At 44.9% G+C, this 22,706-nt stretch overlaps 2 protein-coding genes across 5 annotated transcripts; one reads left to right on the forward strand and one right to left on the reverse strand.

Moving 5' to 3' along the window:
• The first annotated feature begins 2,531 nt into the window (after positions 1 to 2,531).
• On the forward strand, positions 2,532 to 4,826 carry LOC101764667 (pentatricopeptide repeat-containing protein At5g61800-like). The gene is made up of 2 exons (XM_004975421.3): positions 2,532 to 4,077; positions 4,173 to 4,826. Exon 1 carries the CDS (start codon positions 2,532 to 2,534, stop codon positions 3,972 to 3,974), a length of 1,443 nt encoding a protein of 480 aa, XP_004975478.2. The 3' UTR covers positions 3,975 to 4,077; positions 4,173 to 4,826.
• Positions 4,827 to 6,161: 1,335 nt separating this feature from the next.
• Positions 6,162 to 15,014, reverse strand: LOC101765086 (sucrose nonfermenting 4-like protein). 4 transcript variants are annotated; one of them, XR_002678593.1, is made up of 14 exons: positions 14,617 to 15,010; positions 14,387 to 14,462; positions 12,721 to 12,897; positions 12,512 to 12,628; positions 12,377 to 12,436; positions 11,866 to 11,955; positions 11,668 to 11,799; positions 10,968 to 11,109; positions 10,699 to 10,872; positions 9,780 to 9,843; positions 8,720 to 8,789; positions 6,871 to 6,970; positions 6,574 to 6,726; positions 6,162 to 6,362 (listed from the first exon to the last, which is right to left on the reverse strand). XR_002678593.1 is itself a non-coding variant. In XM_004975422.4 (13 exons), exons 1-13 carry the CDS (start codon positions 14,682 to 14,684, stop codon positions 6,635 to 6,637), a joined length of 1,362 nt encoding a protein of 453 aa, XP_004975479.1. In that variant the 5' UTR covers positions 14,685 to 15,010; the 3' UTR covers positions 6,419 to 6,634. The 4 variants fall into 4 exon arrangements, 2 of the variants coding, with proteins under 2 accessions (XP_004975479.1, XP_022684132.1); XM_004975422.4 differs by lacking the exon at positions 6,162 to 6,362 and having other exon boundaries at positions 6,419 to 6,726; XR_002678594.1 differs by lacking the exons at positions 6,162 to 6,362; positions 6,574 to 6,726 and adding an exon at positions 9,295 to 9,353 and having other exon boundaries at positions 6,884 to 6,970; positions 14,617 to 15,014.
• Between the last annotated feature and the right edge of the window lie 7,692 nt (positions 15,015 to 22,706).

A 22,706-nucleotide genomic window follows, 5' to 3' on the forward strand; every position in this document is an offset into this window, starting at 1 on the left:
TGCATGCTTTTGTTCTGGGGCTCTGAATCGGTAGACTGTTGGACAGCCTCATTTTGTGGCCGCTCTGCTTTACCAAAGAATTGGTTTAGAATTCAGGAACATCATTATTACAGGATAACATACCCAATAGCAACGTCGTAATTCTAACGTATGTATGTGTGGACTTCTTTCACCTGGCAAAGTAATACCTTTTCACTTTTTCCCAACTAGAACAGTAAACAGAAGATGATTCCAAGTAGTTGCCGGACCTTGCCCCAGGGAAGAAGGTACGGTGAAGTTTGCTGACGGGTTAAAGGGTCTTCCTCTGATAAAGTGATAATCATGGGCTCATGCTCATCAATCTCAAAATTAGAAGGAATGCTAACATAACCGGCTTGCGGTGCACTGACCTGACCGAAATTGGGTAAAGGAGAAATCTTGCAGCAATAATCCTCCACTGATGCGTTGACGTCGGCCATCAAACCTTCCATTGGAAAGCACCCATATGCGTGCTTTGCTGAGAGGCTGAGAACGCCCTACGGGCAGCTGATGATTCGGATTCGCCAATCATCTCTGCAGGTTGCTGATGGAGTGATGGTTGTAAAAAGCAAGGGTGCTAGATAGACTACTGGATGGCTGTTCCTACAGGCACTATGAATGTGCATGTGATCGATCTTATTTCCATGTAGTAGGAATGTAGGATTATATTGGTTTGCGCACTTACCCACCCTTTTATTTGCAGCAAATATAATGCAACGCATCAGTTTGCACTAGCTTTTTATTACTCGGAAAAAAGGTCACTCTGCAGTATTTTCTTATGGTCGATGCTGCATATAGGCTGATTTCTGTGACCAAGTGACCATGCCTTAGGGCTTAAAAAAAGTAAGCCAGACTGTCAGGTTTAAACTTGTGGTTTCCTTCGTAGTTGTCGTTCCAAACACCACTACAGCTATGTCTTTACGTTTTTCCAATTCTCTATTTCAACACCACATTCCTATTCTTTTTTATATTTTTCTATTTCTTTATTTTGCTTTTGTCCGTTCCAAACAAGTTTTTTTTTAGAAATCCGGGTTGCATCTGAAGGATTACACATACATCTTTACAAAGACACCCCTAAAAAAATTGTAAAGTACATCCTGATCCTTGCAAAATCTCCCAGTCGTCTTCATTGCTGGAAACCAGAGCCACCGCTCGACAAGCTTGCACTGGTAGAAGCACACCAAGTTTGCAGCTTGAAGCCAATTCCGACCTCAATGAAGAAGCTTCCAAGGAAGCAACATTGAATTTTAACACTACAACAATTTGCACACCAAACTCAACAATGTGCACATGGATCACTGAACGTCCGAGCAAACCTTGATGGCCACCGGCCATATCCTCGCCACACCGTTGGCAACACCAAAACACCTGGCGACAAAGCAACCTAACGGGGAACAAACTGACCCAATTTCTCAAGTAGGAAATTAACATACATGACAGATCTATCTCTGGAGAACGAGCCATCGTCGGAAATACCCTGGAGGGACAAAGGAACTGGTCGGCCACAAAGAGCCACTAGGAAACTCATCCTACAAGATTGACTACAATACCTAGTAGATGTACACGGATCCGCTGCCGACCGTCTAGTCCCCACGCTCTCCGATGCCGGCAAGGACGTCGGAGGTGAAGCGTCGGCCAAATCAGCAAAGGAGAAGGAGTCGCCTTTTGTTTCGCCGCTCTCGCCTGTAGCGAAGGGGAAAGAAGACTTGTTCGAAATAGGTCTAAGAACAAAGGTTAGCGCCCGTGGCCCGCTATGGCTCAAAGCCGCGGTGATGGTGGGCCAGTATGATACCGGTTGGAGAACCTATATAACTTCCGGAAGCCCCGAAGCTAAATGGCTTCCTGTTTGAGATTCGTGCGGTCCATATGAGCTGCACGATCTCTTTCTCCTCAGCTCGCTCGATCCGACGCCACCACTGCCGCCACGGCCGCTCTGTCTCATGCGCGCCGATGAGAAGCTCGGCTAGAGGTAGTGAGAGCTAGGGGAGGGGTGGGATGTGGGGGGAGCGGTCGAGGTTGACGGAGCTTAGGGTTAGGCTTTCAGGGTTCCGGGGGGCTACAATGGCCAGCGGCCGTAGAGAAGGAGGAAGTCGGGGCAGCGGCAGTGGGCCGGCGCTGGTATTTGTTCAACTTGCGGTAAAGGCGAGGCGGCGCTCGGGTAGGATCGGTTCTCCAGGGGCCGGCGACGGAACCGGCGAGGAGCGTCAGGTTAGGAAAGGCGGGGTGAAAAGACGGAGGTAGATGGTGGGTGGAAGGCGTAGTGATACCCCAGCCGCCGACCTAGGCGACGGGGTAGGCGGCGGGGTGGGGGACCGCGGAGGAGAAGAAGGTAAAAGTGGACATGGGCCGTTAGTAGGCTGGAAGCTCGGATGCTTATTGGGCCATATAGGAGCCCCACCGGTGAGGGAGTAACCTGAGTCACGTGCTGTGTCGGCGGTGCACCGTGCTCCGTGCACATAGCAGACAACGCATATGCTTTACCAGTTCAACGCCATGTCATTGCCGAGAACGTGATGGCGCCATCTAACCCAGGCCCACCGCTCAGCCTCCCTCCGCCCTACCACTCCCTCCCCCACCTCCTCCACCCGCGCCACCGCCACCCGCTCCGCCGCGTCCTCGCGGCGCACGCGCTCGCCGCCGTCGCGGGCCACCTCTCCCTCCCGGACCCGGGGCCCCACACCCTCCTCCTCGCCGCCTACTCCCGCCTCCCGCGCCCCTTCCCCGCCGCTCCCCTCCTCCTCCTCTTCCGCTCCTCCCTCCGCGCCTCCGTCGCACCCACCCGCCACACGCTCCCGCTCGCCGTCTCCGCGGCCTCCTCCGCGGGCCGCCGCCACCTCCCGCTGGCGCTCTCCCTCCACGCCGTCGCGGTGGCGCGCAACCTCCTCCCGTCCCCGCACGTCGCCAACGCGCTCGTCTCCCTGTACGCCAGGCACGCGCTCCCGGACGCCGCGCGCAGGGTGTTCGACGAAATGCCATCCGCCCCGGACGTCGTCTCCCACAACGCGCTGATGCACGCGTACGTCAGCGCCGGGCGGGTGGGCGCCGCGCGGGAGGTGCTCGAGGGGATGCCCGTGCGGGACGCCGTGTCCTGGGGCACGGTCGTCGCCGGGTGCGCCAAGGCTGGTCGGCTGGAGGAGGCGGTGGGGCTGTTTGACAGGATGAGGGAGGAGCACTTCAGGCCCGACGATGTCACTCTGGCCGCGGTGCTGTCGTGCTGCGCACAGCTCGGGGCGCTGGACAAGGGGCGGGAGGTGCATGAGTATGTAAAGCGGACCAGGCCCTGCCCTAACGTATTCTTGTGCACGGGGCTCGTTGATCTCTACTCCAAGTGTGGTTGCGTCGAGGCTGCGAGGGAGGTGTTCGAGGCATGCCCAGAGAGGAACGTGTTCACGTGGAATGCTCTCGTCGTTGGACTTGCGATGCACGGCCATGGCATGGTAGCGTTGGAGTACTTCCACCGGATGCTCTCTGATGGAATTCAACCAGACGGAGTCACTTTCTTGGGGGTGCTGATCGCTTGCAGCCACACTGGCTTTGTGGACATGGCAAGGCACGTCTTTTGCAACATGGAGGACAAGCACAATGTACCCCGGGAACTGAAACATTACGGGTGCATGGCTGACCTGCTTGGTCGGGCTGGACTAATTGAGGAAGCTATGGACATGGTCAGCAAGATGCCCATGGAAGGGGACAGTTATGTGTGGGGAGGTATTCTTGCTGGATGTAGAATGCATCGCAACGTGGAGGCAGCGGAGGTTGCAGCCCAGCATTTGTTGCAACTGAACCCTGATGATAGTGGGGTGTACTCTGCCATGGCTGGGATCTATGCAGATGCAATTAGGTGGGAGGATGTGGCGAGGATCAGGAAGTTGATGGATGAAAGGATTAGCAGGAGGAATGTAGGCTGCAGTTCAATTACAACAGAGCTCAAAGATGGTACTACTATGCTGAGCTGATTGCAGGGGAATATATATCAGAATTCAGAAACACTGAAAGTAGACAATAGTTTGGAAAGAGGACTAGCGCGAATTGCAGTCATAAGATTCATGAAGATTCAAGGTACATACTTTTTATTGTGAGAATTCGAATATATATTTCAGAATTTGTTATCTCTATAGCTTGAGCTTCTGATACCAAATCTCACTGTTCTGCAGGTGCAGGCGTAACCACTGTATTCACGAGTCATTTTATTTGTGCTGCCAAATGGGAATCTAATGATGGAGTCATCTTGCAGTTTCACACAGAACATGTGGTTGCTTTCGTTCATGAAATTGAAGATACATGAACTTTGTGGCAACTGCAATTTATTGTCAAATCAAGCTCATTCCGATGCCAACAAAGGAAGTTCATGAATGATTTGAAGAGGGATGTGGAAAAATTCCTGGCGCAGTGCAACTAAATTTCTCTCACGGCTAGCAGATCCTTCGTGATATATTTTGCAGGAATTCAATCTGAAAGGTGAGAGTCGCTCAGACCCTGTGCATTTTAAATATTCGCCCAGAAAATTATCCACTGGACACAAGAAACGACCAGGATTACTTGTCCTGCTGCTGATTTCAGCCCATGATTGATGCATGCCAGTTGATGTGGTGGCGGTGGGTTCATTTCGACGTACCAGGCTAATTTTCTCTCTGGCAATCTCGTTTAAGACTGGTATGTAAATTGAAGAAAAGTAGCTCGCTGTTTGTCTATGATATGTAATTGCTAGCATGATGTGAATAATTGACTGATTACGAGAAGGAATTAAAAGTTGCATTCCTTCATAGTAAAAAATGTCTAGTTTATATCCTTACTGGTTCACTGCTGTTGTTCAGTCTTCGATGACAAGCATCTTTCTTAATGTCACTTTCCACTCCAGTTCTTGAATCCACGAGAGGTGATGACGAAACTGATGCACCATGCACATACGACTGTCCTTCAATCAAATCTTCTGAACCATTTGAATACCGAAAACAAGACCAAAAGGGAACATGGAAAATCATTATAATTGTGCAGGACTGCCAACGCGGATCCTATATAGAATTGATGTGCATGACTGCCAACGCGGATCCTATATAGAAATGAAACAGAGGAATTATATTGTTTCAAGAAAATCATCTATGTAAGGTGTTTGGTGATCCACAAAAGTTCAGTGTGTTGTAAAGAGAGCTCCTATGACCTCATTCCTTTATTGCAAAGGGACGTAACAAAACTTTTCATAAGGTTCTATTCCTTGGCTTAAGCTTCGAAATAAACCAACAAAGATTTCGAGAGACCAAGCAAGCAAGAACCGGAAGTCCGGACGCGATCAGGCAGCTAGCTGCCTGATGTTAGGCGCGGCGCCTAATGCTCGGCGTGGTGGTGGAAGCGAACCAGCTAGGGACATCAGACGCGGGCCCATCACCGCCGACGAGGAAGAAACCGTCCTCCGTCGGCGGTGATTGGCCGCGGCTGATGTCCCGCTTTCAGGTACTCCATCCTTGCAGCTTGCTCTAGTGTTAGTTCCTTCCTTATACACGTAGGAGGCTTGCTCCAGTGTTGACACGCAGGCAGGACAGGAGAATCATATCCTTGCAGCCACGTCCTGACTCCTGAGCTCCTCCTGATCACACGAAGAGCATTTCGAGAGTGTGTCGACAGGCGAGGGCGAGCATCTGCACGTCCACATCGACACGGCGAATCCGATCCGCGCGTCGCTCTTGCCTTGTGTATTGATGGATCATGGATCCGTGGGTGACGGACTTTGGACTGATATGTGTAGGGCATGTCGGAGCTGACACGAGATTCGTTTACCAGTAGCTACTATATCAATTACCATCACGTCTTAGTATTTAAAATTTATGGAAATGCGAAAACACTTTAAGTTCACAGCATTTTGTTTCCGAAATGGGAATTTCAAGTTAACATCTTCTCTTGTACAGTACCTGATAAAAACAACACCGGAACGTAAATTCGATGTCTGTTATCCACATGTACAAGAGGGGACACAGGAATCGAGGCAACAAAGTAGGCTTAAAGAAAAAAAGAGGAGCGCTTCCCATCACTCTTGCACTCTGTGTGCACCATCTAGCAAGCAAATTTACTGAGCCATTAAAACATAGAAACAAAAACCAAAAGGAAATGAAAAAGCTGTACATGCAATCCTTAACGATTAGACAGAGGAATTCTTTTAAATAAGTTTTTATATAGTAAGGTGCTGGGTCTCGGACGATCCACAGAAAACTTCAAGAGATGGTCCCATGGCCTCTATTTCTTTACTGGAAGAACAATAAACGAAAGCTTTATATGTTTAAAAAAGAACAGCCAGAGATAAGTCTTGTGACCTCTCAAAAGATAACCACGCATTCCTTGTACGTTGCAAAATGCTGCAAAACAGGAATTATCAGTTGGACGAGGGCAAGACATTCTCATGAGAAGAAAATGTAGCAGTGCTGGATGCTCTTGATCTCAGTCTTGTATCACTTCCCAGGTGTTTGCCTGTTCTTTCTTTAAACACCGATCATGCAGAGTTCACGGCATCACAAAGAACAAAAGCGAGATCAAAAAGGGAAGACTGACTATGACATTTGCAACAACCTTTTTATTTTGTCCAAATCAGGTACAAGAAGCTTTCATGTATGAAATGACTACACAGATCCTATCCAAGGAGAAATGTAAATATGTCCCTCAATGAGATGATTCCTTCCACAAATCTGGTACTTTGTTCAATAACAACCACCCGCCGCACCCCTGATGGCAAGACATAACAAGCGTCAAAAATTTAAATCAGCATGCCAAATTTCTGTTGAAACAAAAGTAACTGATTTCCTGTAATAAATGAAATCCAAATTCGGTCCTGACGAGATCACAGACATGAATCACACAAACTAGTACCTGGAATAGACAATTCCTCCAAGACTTCAAGCAAGGTACTTGTCTGCAAACATGTATGGCACTGTCTTCGGCCCTGAACTTGGTATTGCACATCCAATGCCTAAAAAAGATTAAAGACAACGATATTATCCTCTCTTAGAGAACTGACTCTGTCACAGTATGATTTACAAAAATATTAGCAGCAACCAAAACAAAGTGAACATGTAAAAGTGGGCACATTATATCTATGCCTCCGACACATTGGCATCAAGACCTATTGCTAAGCTTAAAGAAGCTTTGATCTTAACTCTTGGGTTGAACTCCTTCCTCTGCTTAGATAAAAGTGGGTTCGACAAACCAATATCAGAAACTCTACTGCAAGTTGATTCAGTATTGCGGCTGTCAGTCCATGTCCTGGGGGCTCTGGTACCACCTTTTGGATAAACACCAGCTAACAGAACTCACATTTGCACACATGTCATTGTTGCAATGGCTGAAGCTGTGAAGGATGGTCCACGAACAGGATCCATGAGTATTAGAGATTGTATAGCCGTTTATATGCTTTCCATGTATACATGATTGTATTCCTTGTATACCAAGCCATATTGGCTATATATATGAAGCCCCCCCCCCCCCCCCTAAATGAGTGTGTGGTGTTTCCCATTCTACCTCTCTACATGGTACCACGAGACCGGGATCAATCCGATCCTAACCTTCCTTTCCACTGCCTTCCCAATCTAATCGACCTCGCGACTCCATCGCGCCGCCACCACCCACCCCCGCGGCGATCTGCACGCCGCCCCCTCTCCTCTCCACGGCACACCTCACCAGCCGCGCCTCCTCCTGCCGCTGATGTCCACAGTCTCCACGGCTGATTCAGAGATGTCCGGCACTCTGTCCAACACGGGGACGTCCTCCGCGCTGGCACCATGCCTGCCCTGGGTGCTCCGTCCCTGCCCGTCCTCGGCTCCAACACCATGCCCTACCTCTCTACAATAGAGCACCTGGAATAGAGCCCACCGCTGGTGTTCCAGGAAACCATGACAGTGGAAAAATTATTCCATGAAAAGACAAGTGCACGGTGCTCATAGGCTGCTACTAAGGGACTCCTGTGATTATTTGGCTCCATGGGCCACCCATGACATGTATACATGGATGCCGCAAACAAACCTAAGGTCAAGTCCATTCCAGCAAAACAAAACAACCAAATTCAGGTGTAATTGTAACACGGACTTATTCATTAAATGAGCTATTGGACATCCCACTGGAAAATTTCTTGTTTTGAATTTCCTTTCTATGTTCTGATTGACAAAACACCATCGTGCAAAAGCCTTGTGTTTGTCGGCAATGGCCAAGGTGAGTTCCCTGAACTCACAGCCACACTCACACACACCTTGAGCTAGAGGTAGAAGAAGGGATAGGAGAGAACAGCACACACACGCAAAAAACACTTTGCACAGGCTTAATTTGGTGCTGCTGAACTGGTTAGAGCTGCAGCTGCTCTTCCTACTTTATAGAACCAAAGGTCAATGTAGAGTACACAAAACCATGAGTGAATCTACCAACTATCTATCTACTCTAGTACTACAAAGTGACAGGGCATACTGCCCTTCTACTGATGGTACTGCTGCTGAGAACAGCAGGCAGTAGCCAGCTACAGGGCATGGCCCAAAACGTGGAGCTTCAACTGCTCCATTGACTTTAGCAAAAGGAAGAGATAACCAATGAGCTGAGCAATTAACTAACAGTGTTGATACTGATCATCAAAATCAGAGGAATTGCAGTTTTTCACTATGAAAACTCAGTATATGCATACCATGCGAAAGAAAAGGTAACTTGCATGATTAAAAAGCAAAAGGCAATGAATTACATTTTGCACAGTCACTTGTTCAAGTTCAATGCGAGCGTAGACATCATTCTTCGCCAGAGCCATGATATCACTGTAGAAACAGGCAAAACTGAAAGTTAAGATACTCCCAAGTGAACAACCAAAATGTCAAATAAACTAACGGAATCATCTACTCAAGTCTCTCTTAAGTTAGTGTTTCTGAAGATCGAAGATAGCTTTTATTTTGATTTGATGAACTCAATTTTGTGGAAAAAATTATATAAAGAGCCTTCCAAAAGAAACCATGTAATATATAAGTATAAAGGTAGCATACTAGGGGATCAGTAACAAAGATAACGTGTCTTTGGTAGGTTTCAGGAAAATGGCAAAGAGCATTAATGTTCAGAACATCCAAAGTATATTTTTAAAGAGATTATGCCAAAATGGACACAAGTTTAAAGAGTGTCCGTTCTTCAAGACACAGCAGCCCCTTCTTTAAAAAAAATCTTATCAGATGCACCTAGAATGTACTTTTTATGGGCAGAAGAACACTGGATGGCAAAAGCAGTTTGCTTTTAGTGGCTTAGAATTTTTTTTCTTTTTTTTCTTTGAAATACCTTGTTGATATGCATCTTGCTATCCAGGGAATAGACAGATGGTATAAATGTACAAAGGCCTGAGTAGAAGAAATGCCAAAGGTCATGGGGTGACTGGGTAATGATAAAAAGTAGCAATTAGGATCTCAGACCAAAGTTGACAACAAAATTTTCTTTAGCATAATGCCATCACCCCTCAAAGGTGAAAGCCACAAGTAATAGCTAACTACTTTGATCTTATCAACTCTTAAGTGTTCACAGTTCAAGGCCCCTCCACAAACAAAGCCATAGCTACCCAAGATAAGTATCCAATGCTGGAGATAACAATAAAAATCAGACAAGGGCCAGTTTCTAGTAAAATTGTCTTATTTTTGAAGTGCATGGTGCCATCACACAAAGATGTGCAACCCCATTGCAAGACTTCATCTGGCATAGACCAACTGGTTTCACCAAAACAAGATAACAGAACAGGATAGTAGCACAAGCAAATGTTACAGTATGCAAACCTGAGTGAGTAAACATCACGGAGGGATCCATTGTCATCAACTATAGGAATTGAGCTTACTCTATCTGGAGAAGAATAAATGGGCGTAATAGTTCAATTCAGTAATGAATTGTTACTTTATAAAGATTGACAGCTATAAGTTCGGAAGCAACACATGCAGTTCAAAAGGAACAGGCTTAGAATCTCCGCAAACTTGGAAAAACAGTTAACCATCAATATTGTATGTTTTTAACATTTCAAATGCACTTGGTATGAGTTTATTGATCATATCGCAGGTCTGTATCACAAATCCATGTCTGAATCCCTAGAGTTAACAAACCATTCAAAAAAAACTTCCATAAATACTGATACGACCTTGCTCACTAAGTTCTCCAATTGGCTAGATGCATTTCCTAATGTGCCACTGCAGCAGCAAACTAGCAACTATACAAAATAAATTTGTAAGGACTAGCAACGATAAATAACAAATTCATAAGGAGCACAGTATACAGGTCAACTTTACTTAATCTAGACAGTAAATACTCTTGCTGAGTGCAACATTTAGCAGATTATATGCAGGAATCCAACAGGTAAAATCTAATGAACATTTCTTTTCTCCAACTTTGAAAAGTCATGATTCAACAGGACCAGAAACTGGGTTATTTTCTGTCACAAGTATAAACTTCGAACAGATGGAGACTAAAGTGATGTGATGCATGATCCTACCTATCATCTAAGACTTTACATGTTAGAAAGCTTCCGTGCATGTTCCGTGGTACAATTTAGTTCATACTTTCACTGTTGATTTGAAATTGTTATCTGCGTTATTCAAGAACTAATCACATGATTAAGTTGATTGTGTAGCCAATACTTGCTGTTCATGATCCTAAAAAACAGTTGGGAAAATCAATATCAATACTGCATCTGAAATGTCAAAATACCTTGAAGCAGCAGATCCAGGCAGGAATTTAGAGGAGAACTCAGCCGCAAAGTTCTGAGCTGTCTGTTACTTGTTCTCCCTGTATGTGGAGACCATGTACCAATAGGAATATTGACAAGCTGATTGTGCAGAAGAGAATAACCTTCTGCCTGTTCTTGTAGCTTCGAGCAAAGAACTAAAAACATCATCAAGTTAAAAGTTAGCTCATTTTGACACAGGTGAAATTAATCAAATAATGGGCCATTGTAGTCTTATAGAACAATATCATACATTTCAAAATCCCCTGAAGGGTTGCAAGATTAAGCAAAGGCATCCCTGATGAATCTGGCAAGGACTTAAAGATAGGAACTGAAGATATTTCATTTCTGATTATAGTCAGTGCCACATCCACTAAATTATCTGAATCCTTAACCTGAAGAAAGACATGTAGCACCATAAGATTAAAAAACAAGTATTTACTAGAAATGTTTTGCTACAATTAATACAGGCTATTCAAGAAAGACTATTAGGAGCTTATTACAAGTCTAGTCCCTCCCCGCCCACAAAAAAAAAGGGCATCACCCTTAATTCAGTTAAAGAAAGCTCATAATGAAATGCGCGTTACTACCACAGGTCAAGTAATCATAAGGAAATAATATTCCAAAATGTGAAAAACAGTTATATCCATTTTTATCTTGATTCATGGTGTAACCTCATTCATCATCATCATATACATTTTTCTACAATCATTTGATAGATTGAGGGGGGAAATAATGGCAACATCTATTAGTGTCAATTTTATTCCTCTTTCAAGTTATTAGACAATTTGTAAGTCTTCTGACACAAATGGGATTATTAAGGTTAACATTGTAGTAGAGACCATATCAAGAATTCCGTACACTATCTTTTCATATTTTGAAGGTGCTGATCTTGAAACTGTTTATAAAGCAAATAAAGTGAAAAAAAATCTAGCAAATATATAGAGCAGTACATGAATTAATGGCCTTCTCTGTATGGCAGCACCATCAGGCCCGCCATAAAATTGCAGTTTTGCTTCTTTCCAAGCAGAAATGGGATGCATTTCAAGCTCTTCATTACCAAGAGCCCTTATGTTTCTCTGCAACTGCAGAGCAGACAATAATTAAAAAAACATAAAATGCTTTTGAGTAACACAGTTCTTCATTCCCACCTTTCTCAACATCAATACAAAATCCGATGCAGTGAGCATGCCTGTTACGGTTCCCTGATGGTCATCCCAGAGAGGAACCAAAGCAAGGCCCTAAAAAAACAAAGTTAATTGCAAGATACTCTTAAAGTTAATCAGCAGAAGGGGACATCAAATGTTGGCTACAGATCCACAACACATGTGAATACAACACACACAGACAATGGTTTAGCAGACAAATAGGACCTCAAAAGGGTACAATTGCCTATTTTTCAAGCTTATTTCATTTTGAATGATGTAAAATCATGCTACTGCAGGTTCAGATGAAAAAATGCCTGCTTCTAGGAGTGTTTGTTGTTTGTCCAGTTGTAAAACATGATAAGGAAAAGAAATTAAACTGCTTCTAAAAATGAGGCTAATAGTTGCCGGTACATCTTTTCAGTAATTAAAAAAAAAACAGAACAAAGCTCAAGTGAGAGCAAATGAGCACCACAAAGTAGTAGTTTAGGCCTTACAGGCACAGTAGCACACATACCTCGTCATGCATTATTTTGAATGCTTGTTTAACAGGAAGCTGAGCGTCCAAAATTGCTAACTGAAATGTTCATAAGGATTCCGATTATTCACATAGCCAAAGGCAAAGTGAAGACTTTCAAGAAAAGAATCCAACCTTGCTAGAAAGAGGAACAACATCATATATGGTATTATGTAATAATATTCCAGAGATCCCATGGCGGAAAACTGCTATTTGCATGCCTGGGTTTTGTGATGAAGGCTCCGGAGGCATCTGTTTGCATATTTAAGACCACAGTACATAATAGAAAGTTAGTTCAGGAAAATGCAAAACAGAAAATACGGTATCAAACTTCTGAGACATACTGTTGTAAAAATGGTACCCTCATCCATATTAATTCCTCTGGTAGAAGGCGGCTCTGGCTGCACAACAGGTTGTGCATTGTTTTCCACAAGCACTTCATTGCTGATTAGTCCATATTCATCACGTACAAAGGGTTTTGTATCATCGCACCTCCAGACACCATCAACCAAAAATCGGTACTGAATTGCACCAAAAGGCCAAATAAATGTATGTAATGGCACAAAAAAAGGTAATAGAAGCAACAGAATATTGTATGCAACAGCTGGCCAGTGTGAACCGGCACAGCAAATATCACGTTCAAATAGTTTGCTAACCTTCGAATGGAACCAAACAATCACATGTGAACATTATCATCAGAGAATTCAAATAACATGGGTGTAAGTTTGGTACCAATGTGCAATGTTATGTCCAGGAATTACACAGAAATAAGTCAAAAGCCAAACATCCAATGCGAAACACACTGTGAAGATGTTAAATATCTAATGTTTCTATCAATTGATAGGAATTGGGAAAAAGATATCTTGAAGATATGGTTCATAATAGTTGGTCGCTAAACACGAAAGGAGTTCAAAGGACTACCAACAATTAAGGGGCATTCAGGACGTATTTAGTGTAACTTCAAGTATTAATTGCCACCAGAGAAAAAGTGGCACAACAAAGAAATTCCCCGTACACATGGAAAGAAATGAAAAATACAGAAACCTGAGAGACGGAGGTATGACTGTATTTAACACTGACTCACTTCATAATGACATTGAAGGGCTGCCTTTGTAATACAGCAACCAACTGTTGTGACATTTTCCTTTTACAGCAGTTGTCGCTATGCAAGAGCTAAAGCCTCTTGTCGGAAACAACAGAGACAGTGTGATGTGGGCGGTCCCCCAACATCTATGCCAGATCTGCCACTATAGGATACGAACCTTTTAACACTATATCTTCCCCATGGAATTTTCTAGTTAATGCTATAGATACACCTATCCGCGGTTTATGCGATGTTAAAACTCCAGACTCCAAATCAGGCAAAATAACCAGGACATTTCATCTGGCTGCTACACTGTAATACAGTCACAGCAAGTAAAGGGGGGACAAAACGCACCAGTAGTTCACAATCACAATGCCTGATACCGCCCATGCCCTATCTACTTGATATCAGAAGATACTTAACATTGATTTCACATGACATCAGCATTTCAGCATTCACTAACTACAAACCGTAAACCCAAGCACAGAAATGCAATAGCTCCCTCCAAGAAACCGATGACACTTCCCCCCATTAGGCATGCAAGGATCATCAGTGACGGCACGCATTAAGCCCGCAAGCACCACCGCACAGCACCTCAACACCCACCCGCTACAACCACCAACTAACCGCACATGCATTTCTGCCCGCAACCATCTGACAAGAAATAGCACGCCGCGACAAACCAAGTGAAATCAAGCACAATTCCAAAAAAATCATGGAAAGTAACAAGCAGAAAACAGTAACAGGGGCGCCAATCGTGCGAAATAACAGGTTCAATTCTACCCACAAGGACTCCAATCGAGAACCCGCGGGCCTAGCTAGCCGGAGCACACTACCAAGCAGCGGAGAAATTTCGAGCGCGGGGCGGTGACAAGCCATCAACCAAGAGCGAGCCGAATCGGAGCAAGAGGAAGCGGCGAACCCACCTGGTAAACCCCGGGGGGCAGATCGAAGACGACCTGGAACTCGCTCCCGACCAGCGCCATGGGGTACTCCCTCCACCTGCGGCCACAGCAAACAAGAGCCGGAGCAAGGGAACGGCATTATGCATCCCCCTCCGCCGCCGCAAAGCCAAACCCAGACGGGGGAAACAGGTGGGAAAAAAAAAAGGCCGCTCCCCAGGCCCCGAGACGGGACCTGTGGGACTCGTACTCACCCGGTGAAGCTGCCGCAGAAGGAGGCGTGCCGGCCGCCGTGCGGCCACGAGAAGCGCTGCAGCACCATGGCGCCCCGGGGTGGGAATCGAACCCTAGCGCGCGCGGGCGAGCGGAGCAGCGCCGGCGTCCCCCGACGCCGACCAGCCGACCGACCGACCGACCGACCAAACCCTAGCCCCGCGAGAGCGAGCCCATCCGCGCGGGGACCCAGCCGGCCGGCCCGGATTATATGGGCGCGGGGCGGGGAGAGGGAGGCGCAGCCGCGCAGCCGAGAGCCAGCCAGGCGGAAGAGGAAATTTGGTGTGAAGAGGGGTGTGGGGGAGCGGAGCGGAGCGCGAGGGAGGAGTGAGGAGAGAGAGAGAGAGAGGGCGAGGGGTGTTGGAGCGCGTGTGCCCGTGTGCGCCTACGGCGACACCCCTCTCGGTTTTTTGTTGGCTTGCGGCTTGCGCTGGGTTGTTGGTGGGTACGGCCGTCTCTTCCTCGCTTCGCCTCGCTGCTTTCTGTTCTGTTCCAGCCCACCGTCGCGTCCATTTTTTCCAACTTTTTTTTATTGGTTCTGCGCTGAAATTTCTGGGGGTGTTTGCTCTCCGGCGTGGCGGAGCGGAGGCGGTGTCGCTTCTTTGCGCCGGCAGGAAATGATTGGCCGGTGCTTTGCTCGTGGTGTGGCGGGCGTCTGTGGGTTCTCCTTGTTGCCTCGTTGCTTGTGCTTGGTTGATGTGGTTTTTCCTCTCCTCCTTTTGAGCTTCTTTTTTTTCTTTTTTCACCTTTTCGTTAGTGCCTGTTTTTAGGTGCCTGCGTCAAAAAGAGAGAAACGTGATGTTTTGTCATCTAGCGCAGGTGCATGCTATATGAGATGAGGTGACAATTGATGGATTTTATGCTCGACTCGTGATAAAGTCTCTACGGAACTGAAAACCGACACGGTTAATGGAGAACACGTCGCGCTTTCGTGTCGGACATGCTAAAAGAACACGTGTCGATGGAGCCGGCTGAGTGAGCAGCGTCTAGCCGAAAGATGGATGGAGGGCGGCCGCGGTGGCGGCATATGCTATAGATCATTGTGGCTTGATTGACGGCAAAGAAATTAGATGTACGTGTTGGGATGGACTACCTTCAAAGCAGTCTGGTAAGAATCTTGGTAGCATATTGTGCGCTATGTCACTATAATTTCATGACGAGAGGACTAATCAATAAAAAGGAAGGATTCACTTTGATTTCAGCATTTTTATGGAATGTGTTTTTACGTGTTTGTACAGCTTTAAATTTTTTAGATTTAAAATTTTTCATGATTAGCCAAGAAAAACAAGTTAGTATACAAATAATTTTGTTTTTAGCTTCGATCAACGACTTGCCAAATAGATGCGTAATTGTTAGAGATCTACATACAATAATTAATAAAATGATCACACATGAGCTTTTTAACCTTTTCGCGGGAACTATGAAGAGACCAGTTAAGGAAATGGACATGTAAGGTCACAGTCATTGTTTTCCTTTAGTAGATCGGAGTTGGTGTTACTAACAAAGGACACATAGTTCTTTCATGAAAATAGGCTAAAAGACTACATAGATGAAGCATACCTCGTGTAAAGAGATACATCATCCTTAGAGTATAGTGTATTAAGAATCTCGACGTTAGCTTCCTTTACACACTTGTGTATTATTGAAGCTTCACTCTTCCGTGGTATAGGATATTGGTGGAGGAAAGAGGCGGGGGATATCTTCAATTTTCACAAACATTTATTTGGTTTGATTCTCTACACCTTTTCAAGCATTTAACTTTTTTATAGGTCCTCTATAAACTTTCCAAGATAATAAGCTGCAAGGACCGGATGCGGCACCTGAGCTTAGGAGGAGCTCCCTCTTACTCCTCCTTCTTCCCTCCCTTTTTTTCTTCTTCCTTCTTCCTAAAAATCATGGAGGAGGCTCCATTATCCGAGCGGCGGTAGGGGGGCTTGAGCCCCACCCGTCCCACCGCTAGATCTGCCCTTGACTATTTCATTTTTATTATTTGAGTTCATATACACGGAGGTACCAAATGTATGCTCGATTAGTAGAAGTCCAAAAATTTAAGGTGTCAATCTTATTGTCTGCGGATAGCACACATAGCCCTTAGCTTCCATTGGTAGCATGCATGCCTAAATGATCACTTGTTATGGAAACATAGGCATATGCTAAAAGCTAATCATGGCAACTATATGTCTATATATCGTAGATAATTTAAACTTGATTGACGTCAAGAAGCTAATTAAGAAGAAGTGCAACATATAGCATCTTATTCTTATTAGTATTGGTACCACTGCATAGTCACGGTCTCACGGATCAGGAATTATTGATGAATGCACACCCTCGTCAGTTGTACAATCGCGGGCTTCCTTCTCCAACATTGATGACAAGGTATTTCAAGAATTAGTGTTGATGTACATCAAACATCGGATCAAAGAGTAAGAGGAGCATAGCATTCGTGATGAGCGACAATATCCGCATTTTTTCGACAATTTTTGTGAGAATGTGCTAGGCACAATTTTTGTTTGAATAAATTTGATGTGCCCTGTTTCCTACTAAGTTTGTTTTCGAAAAACAAGATTAAGTTTAGCCATCAATATATGAACAGTTATATACTTATATGTCAACGATGCAAGATAGGTATTTTACTAGAGTATTTACCTTGTATTTAATCACATTTATTTAAACCCATATTTTCATAGAAATTACTTTTCAAAATGTCACATCGTAAACCAATGCCCTAAACGTCATATATCTTAAATCGGATGGGGTATCATTTAATAACTTTGTAGGGTATATGAAAATGTTAAAGGTACCATGGGGATTATACATACTTCTTTCGAAAAAAATTATATACATTTCAGGTCAGAGTGAGCTCTATTACTCGATCTGTTTTTTAAGAGAACTAACTTACCTGGCCCGTGTGTTCACCCAAGGTCAAAACTAGGCATGACACCAAAAGGAGACGACGCACAAATGCCAATACGGCACGCCGGCGCTTCTAGATTAACCAAAGGTGACAACGCTGAAGCTCCAAAAGGTCTCGGAAAAAAAGAATGCCAGAACTTTAAGAGCACACCTTTTTCTCCATCCAGCCCCTGGATTACTTTGGAGGAAAGTGGTAGCAACGCAGCAGGCATAGCATAGAGTACTCTTTGGTTCTTGACGTACTAGAGAATCTGTGCCCCTTTTTTCTATCCGGACGTGATGGAATCCAGCGTAACACTCGGGGGGCGTTGCCGTCAATCATCTCAGGTGAGCAGCCTCCATCAAATAATAATAATAGTAACAATAATAATATTTGTTTCCATGATGTTACGGGATGCTTTAGTTAAATTTGCGTGGCGTAACCATGCATAGAAGCAAGCTAGCTAGCGTCCATCATATTCCCCATCCACAGACCACAGCGCTAACGTGGCGACGGTGCACTAGGTCCAAAATCCAAACCGATTAATTTGGTGGGAATTTACTAGCGAGCGAGGCCTTGTTTAGTTGCCTAACTTTGAAGATGCAAAATCACTGCTGTAGCATATTGTAGCGTTTCGTTTGTATTTGTGAATTATTGTTCAAATATTGACTAATTAGGCTCAAAAGATTCGTCTCGCAAAGTACAACAAAATTGTGCAATTAGTTTTTGATTTCGTCTACATTTAGTACTCCATGCATGTACTGCAAGTTTGATGTGATGGAGAATTTTTTTTCATAGTGTCAAAGTTGGAAGTTGGGGGTGAACTAAACAGGTCCCGAGCTTCGGAACATGTCTCGATCGCAGTACTGAGAAATATAGTTTTTTTTTGCTGCTGTTTTCCGGTGTAGATGTCACAGTAAAAGGTTGCACAGGCACTCCACACCCAAATCATTGAAACGATACGTGTGCATGATATGGCAACAGGGACGTTCCCCGACAGGGAACCGGACCGGAGAACGTTCGCACCATATCCGCCACGATGTAAGTTAAGTTTATCACTACCGTATCGCATTGTTTATCCCATGCCACGATCATAGCGATACGTGTGTATGACATGGCACTTGCAGAAAAAAAGAAGAAGATTTGCATGCAGAGTGTCATACTGTCATATAGAAAATAGAGTTTTCTATGTGCAAATGCTAGGCAGCTTGCAACATATATGTGCTTTGGATTGGGTGAAAAGAATGGGAGAAATAAACTATACTCCTACCGTGCTAGCTCGTTTTCATACTAATATAACGAAGAATTAACAAGGCGCCAAAGAACAGCAGTTGGAGGGCAGGAAAGGACGGCGATAGCAAGAAAACGAGAGGAAGCAAAAAAAAAAGATTAAAAGAAGTAGGGTCGCAAGAATAAAAACCAACGGGGACAACCGGATGCTCCATTTTATAGCGTTGATTGCGATGACGGTATATCATATATTTCAAAGTGACGATTATTAGAATTGACCGGAAATGTCCCCAAGAAACGGTCAGGCCGAATGAATGAAAACTGCCCGTAAGAAAAAAGGTCAGGGGTAGTTGCGATGCGTAGAACCTAGGTGTTCCCCGAAACGGAAACTGGTAGGACCTAGCAATGGAGAATTGGACAAAGGTTGTGGTTGCTGATGTGCGCGAATTGTATAGAGTAATTCAGAATTTCATCAGATCCTAAAAGGATCTCAGAATTTTCGTGTAAAACGAGAAACGGGTCACGTTTCGTCTCAAAAACAAAACGGGCTAAATTCATCACCACATAAGCAAAAGCGATGCGGAAAATGAGGCCCAAATGTGGCGCCGCACGCACTTGGAGGCCGGCCTGCTGGAGCATCACTGTGGATTGCCCGTCAGCCCCATTCACGCAAGTACTTAGACAGGCTTGGGCCTTTGGTACAAAAGCACGAACACAAAGTTTGTCTGAGCCGGTCAGTCTTTGCCCCCTCTCCTCTGGTGGCAACACGAGCATACGACCGCGTGTGGACAGGCTAATTACCACGCACGCAATTAACCAAGTGACTATCTTTTGCATTCCTGCTCTAAAATCTGAAATCTGTGAGGATTAGTCGAGACTTAAAATCTCAAATTACCGTAAACCCTTATCTCCAAACGAAGTTGCCGACCGAACTTTTTTTTCTTCTCGAAACTAGACGCCAGAACGGGTTGAAAAAAATGCACCACGCAACCGAGCGGCCAATGGTGATGTGATGTGTGATTCAGACTCGGCGGATACCAGATCCGGAGGAGTGGTATCTGAGGGAGGCAGGGACAAGAGTGCCCGACGACGATGATCTGTAACTCCCGATCGAGTCGCAAGTGCGCAGGGGGACCGATGTGATGGCCCGGCCCACGAACGCGGGCGACGACATGCCGTCGACATGCTTGGTTGTCCGGTTGTCTGGCTCGTCGGTACTCAGCGCAGTAGGTTCGGTGCACGTACGTAATCCTTGTTTCGTGACTCCGACGTTAAGCTACCGACCACTTCTCTAATTAATTGCTAAACGGGATTTACGAATTTAATTTAATTTGGTCCCATCTGTAGCTTGCTGATGCTAATGCGTGATGGCAGTAGCAGCAGCAGCAGCTGGCTAGCAAGCTAGATATACTCCTACACATGCTGATCAAGCTACAGACATTTTTCAATGCAAATAGCTTCATGTGCTTGTTATGAGTTATGACAAGCCTAAAGGAAGCTAATAACTTAACCAATAAACTAACAACACCACCGGATCTCGAGCTCGATCCCTAGCTTCACGTGGGTGTGCATAATGTTATTGGATCTCGCCTGAGAAGGCTAACGAACATATGAGACATGCGTAGGCAGTAGGCTTGACCGAGAGAATAGTGGTGTACATATGGGAATAACAAAACATTCGTGGACTATAGTCCAATAATCTGTGCTTGTGTGCGGGCTAGAAATTTTTAAAAAGAAAACTCAGGATTTTAGAAGTCCGTGGGTGAACTTGAGCTCGCAATTAACTGAGTAAAATTTCTTATTTTAGATTTTGTTGCAAGCCATTTATTGTTACCTAATGAATCGACCTTTGTCATCCCATTTTTAATATTTTACTCGTTGCAAGTTGTAAGAAAATGGTTTAGCCCCTACTTGCAGTTGACACTCTAGCGCTTGTTACCCCTATTATCTTGAACCCTCTCACTATAACATAAATTGATAGCAGTTATAGAGGAAATTCGGCATCATTCTAACCTGCATCACGATGCTCATGATGCCGAATTTCTTCTATGCAACAATTGATAGCAGTCATATATCTTTTTTCTAAAAAATTTGGAGTGCTTACAATTATACCATCATTGTAAACATGTCATGAATTTCACTCAAAAAAAGTTTATCTAAAAAGTAGAAACTTACATAGTTATGTCATTTAGATTTCTGTGATTAATTTTTACAAGGAGTTGTTGAATATCAACAACTTATTAAACAGAATGCTATTTTTTTAGATCGAGTTGAAGGAGTCGGTTTTTATCAGCGGAGAAGCAGTTGTAATGGCTTATCGAGCCCAATGTTATGAGCTTCTAGAATACAATGGGAACTTTGTATATTTTTTTTGTATTGATGCAATCTTAGCATGGGTTGTGTCGGTGTTTTAACCCGGCAACCTATCAAGGGACTACCTGAGACAGTGTTTTGGTTGGTGGGTGTCGCCGAAATCAAGAAGTCGATGCTGACGCAGGAACACGATTTAGGCAGGTTCAGGCCACTAGATCGCGTAATACCCTACGTTCAGTATATTGTATGCTTGTATTCAATTGAACTTGTTTCGAGGGGGTCCTTACCCGCCCTTATATATCGGGAGGGGGGGGGCAAGATTATAGGGTAGTCTTTCATACAAGAGTACTAGTCGGACATGACTACAGAGTCCTACTCTAACTCGGCAGAGTAGTTTCCTTGTATTCCGACTAGTTCTTCAGGAGTCCATGTAGTCTACGTTCCCTGTGTAGTAGTCTTCATGCCCTGATACGTGACCGAGTACGTCCTTTGTGTGAGTCCGTACAGGGCTCCTCGTGGGCCTGAGGATGTATGGCCGACAAGCCCCCGAGTACTTTGTAGTTAAATGAAGTAGTCTTGAGTACTCTGCAGACGTTGCTCGACTGGTCTTTGGTGCTCGTTGAGTACTCTTGTCGCGGCTAGCCTTCGAGTACTCGAGTACTGACATGCAGCTGGAAGGTACTCCTACCCCATTTTGACGTTGCTTTTGAGTAGTTTGTCTTCAAGTCTTTATATGGAAGTGCAATGAAAATCGCACTCCATATGGAGTAGCCCCGAGCCTTAGGTTGAATCGAAGGATCAGCCTGAGGGTCAAACTGAATTTGTTTCATCTTTCCTTAATCCCTGAAGAATTTTTTTTTGTCCAACGGGCGAGTGTACGCAGCTCCCGAGCACTTGATCGACTACGTCCAGGCGATGAAGGGGTCAACCATGATCAACATGACCGTTGGACTTCAATCTCGCGATAAATCTTGAGTATCAGACCGTTACAAAATTACTGGCTGTGTTCCCAAAATGTCGAAGCCGTTTAGATCCGCTGCGTTGTTATAAAAGATAAGGCCGGTAGCCTCCGTGGGTTACGCTTCCAACCATTCGCATCTGTTATTCTCCATCTTGAAAACCCTAATGCCGCCACTTGCGCCACCACCGCCATCAGCCGAAATAATCAACCTTAAGTGTCAGAGTAGCCTTCTCCTCCCCCTTACGCGTCCCGAGGTTATGCGCATGAAGAAGATGGGGAAGAAGACCGACAAGTCCAAGGGAAAGGCCGCGGAAGGATCGATGAAGGATTCCAAGAAGGGGAAGGAGCTACAGCTTCCTTCGCCCAAATGTGGGCCTACCGATCAGACCGCTCCGCCAGATCAGGCATCCGCTTGGAAGATGTCCACCATGAAGAAAGAAACAATCCAAGAGTTGGTGAATGCAAAATTGCTACAGGAGGAGGCCGTCGTAAATTGGAGGTCCGCCTATGCCAATGCCTGGAACTTCGAGGCCCATCCGAAAGAGACAGTGATTTGGGCTCATTTTGTGGAGAGAGGACTTGCTATTCCTACATCGGAGTTCTTTAGAGGTATTCTCAATTTTTACGACATTCAGCTTGTCCATCTGAATCCAAACGGAATATTGCACATTGCA

Source organism: Setaria italica, chromosome VII, assembly GCF_000263155.2.
Source record: "Setaria italica strain Yugu1 chromosome VII, Setaria_italica_v2.0, whole genome shotgun sequence".
In the NCBI taxonomy this organism is placed as follows: Eukaryota; Viridiplantae; Streptophyta; class Magnoliopsida; order Poales; family Poaceae; genus Setaria; species Setaria italica.